The sequence below is a fragment of the Austrofundulus limnaeus genome, unplaced genomic scaffold (assembly GCF_001266775.1).
Source record: "Austrofundulus limnaeus strain Quisiro unplaced genomic scaffold, Austrofundulus_limnaeus-1.0 Scaffold1172, whole genome shotgun sequence".
In the NCBI taxonomy this organism is placed as follows: domain Eukaryota; kingdom Metazoa; phylum Chordata; class Actinopteri; order Cyprinodontiformes; family Rivulidae; genus Austrofundulus; species Austrofundulus limnaeus.
The window spans coordinates 9,842-11,061 of record NW_013953574.1 but is presented as its reverse complement, the minus strand read 5'-3'; the positions used below and the strand labels follow the sequence as shown (position 1 = coordinate 11,061).

At 46.8% G+C, this 1,220-nt stretch overlaps 1 protein-coding gene across 1 annotated transcript in view; it reads right to left on the bottom strand.

The window, feature by feature from the left end:
* LOC106534438 (mannan-binding lectin serine protease 1) overlaps positions 1-1,220 on the bottom strand; it is a gene marked incomplete in the record, with an annotated part of 15,885 nt that extends 14,665 nt beyond the window's left edge. The window contains 2 exon segments of the mRNA XM_014031063.1: positions 448-664; positions 1,070-1,220. Coding sequence (XP_013886517.1) covers positions 448-664; positions 1,070-1,077 — 225 coding nt within the window.

Genomic DNA, 1,220 nt, shown 5'->3' with positions numbered 1-1,220 from the left:
ACCACAACACAAAAAAACAACAACACAGTAAAACAACAATAACACAGCAAAACAACAATAACACAGCAAAACAACAACACAACGAAACAACAAAACCACAATGAAACAACAAGTTACTGTTGGACTCAAAGTTCTGGACGATCTGGATCAGAACCAAGTAAGAGAAACTCTGGGGTCAAAGGTCAACCTGTGTTTGTGTTTCTGTCAAACAAATGAGACACAAACCAGACACCGCTCTGTGTGTGTGTGTGTGTGTGTGTGTGTGTGTGTGTGTGTGTGTGTGTGTGTGTGTGTGTGTGTGTGTGTGTGTGTGTAACGGGTCAGTGATCTGGAGGTCACAATAACACACTCCCTCCGGGTCCAGAACTGGTCTCTGTCTTCAGGGACAGCGGGTGAAGTGGACTCTCTGGTCCGGGTCAGAACCAGGTGGTCCGGTTGGCGCCTCACCTTCACGTAGTCGTACTCACACAGGTGGGACGGCTCCAGGTGGAAGTGGCTGAAGTGGAGCCGGACCCGGAACCCGTGTGGGACGCTGATGTTCCAGAACCGCTGCGTGTCCCGGGGGTACGGGTCAGGGAAGTTCGGGGACCGCAGCCTGCCGTGCATCGATGACGTCATCGCAGCACCGGGTCCGACCAGGACCAGCAGCCAGAACACAGAGACCCTGGACAGAACCAGAACCATTTAAAGCCATCATGTTTTGGTCCAAACTTAGAGGCTAAAATAATAAAATWAAATAAAATTAAATTAAATAAACTTTTTAAAATCAGTTCACTTTTTATTTTTATTTTATAAAGTAAATTATTATTTATTCATAGTTTAAAATAAATAAGTTGATTGTTTTTATTTCATCAAACTTTTTCAACTAATTTAGAAAATAAATCCTGACTCTGCTCCTGGAACCGGTTCGGACGGGTTCTGTTGTTAAATAAAACTGGTTCTGGTTCTGGTCTGAACTAATCAGAGCAGAACTTTTCTCTCTGAACGGTTCGGTTCTGATCATCAATCTGTGACCCATAAACTCGGTTCTGCTGAGACTCGAACCTGCAGCTGCCCGGAACAAACTCACCTCATCATCCCGCTGAAGAAAGTTCTGCTCCGGTTCCGAAGCTCCGCGGACCGCAGGCTGACGCTCTGACGTCATCACGTGACGTGTGAGCAGTGGAACGGGGGGAGTGACGTAACAGCCGTTCCACCGGAAGCTTCAGTGGTTCTGATCG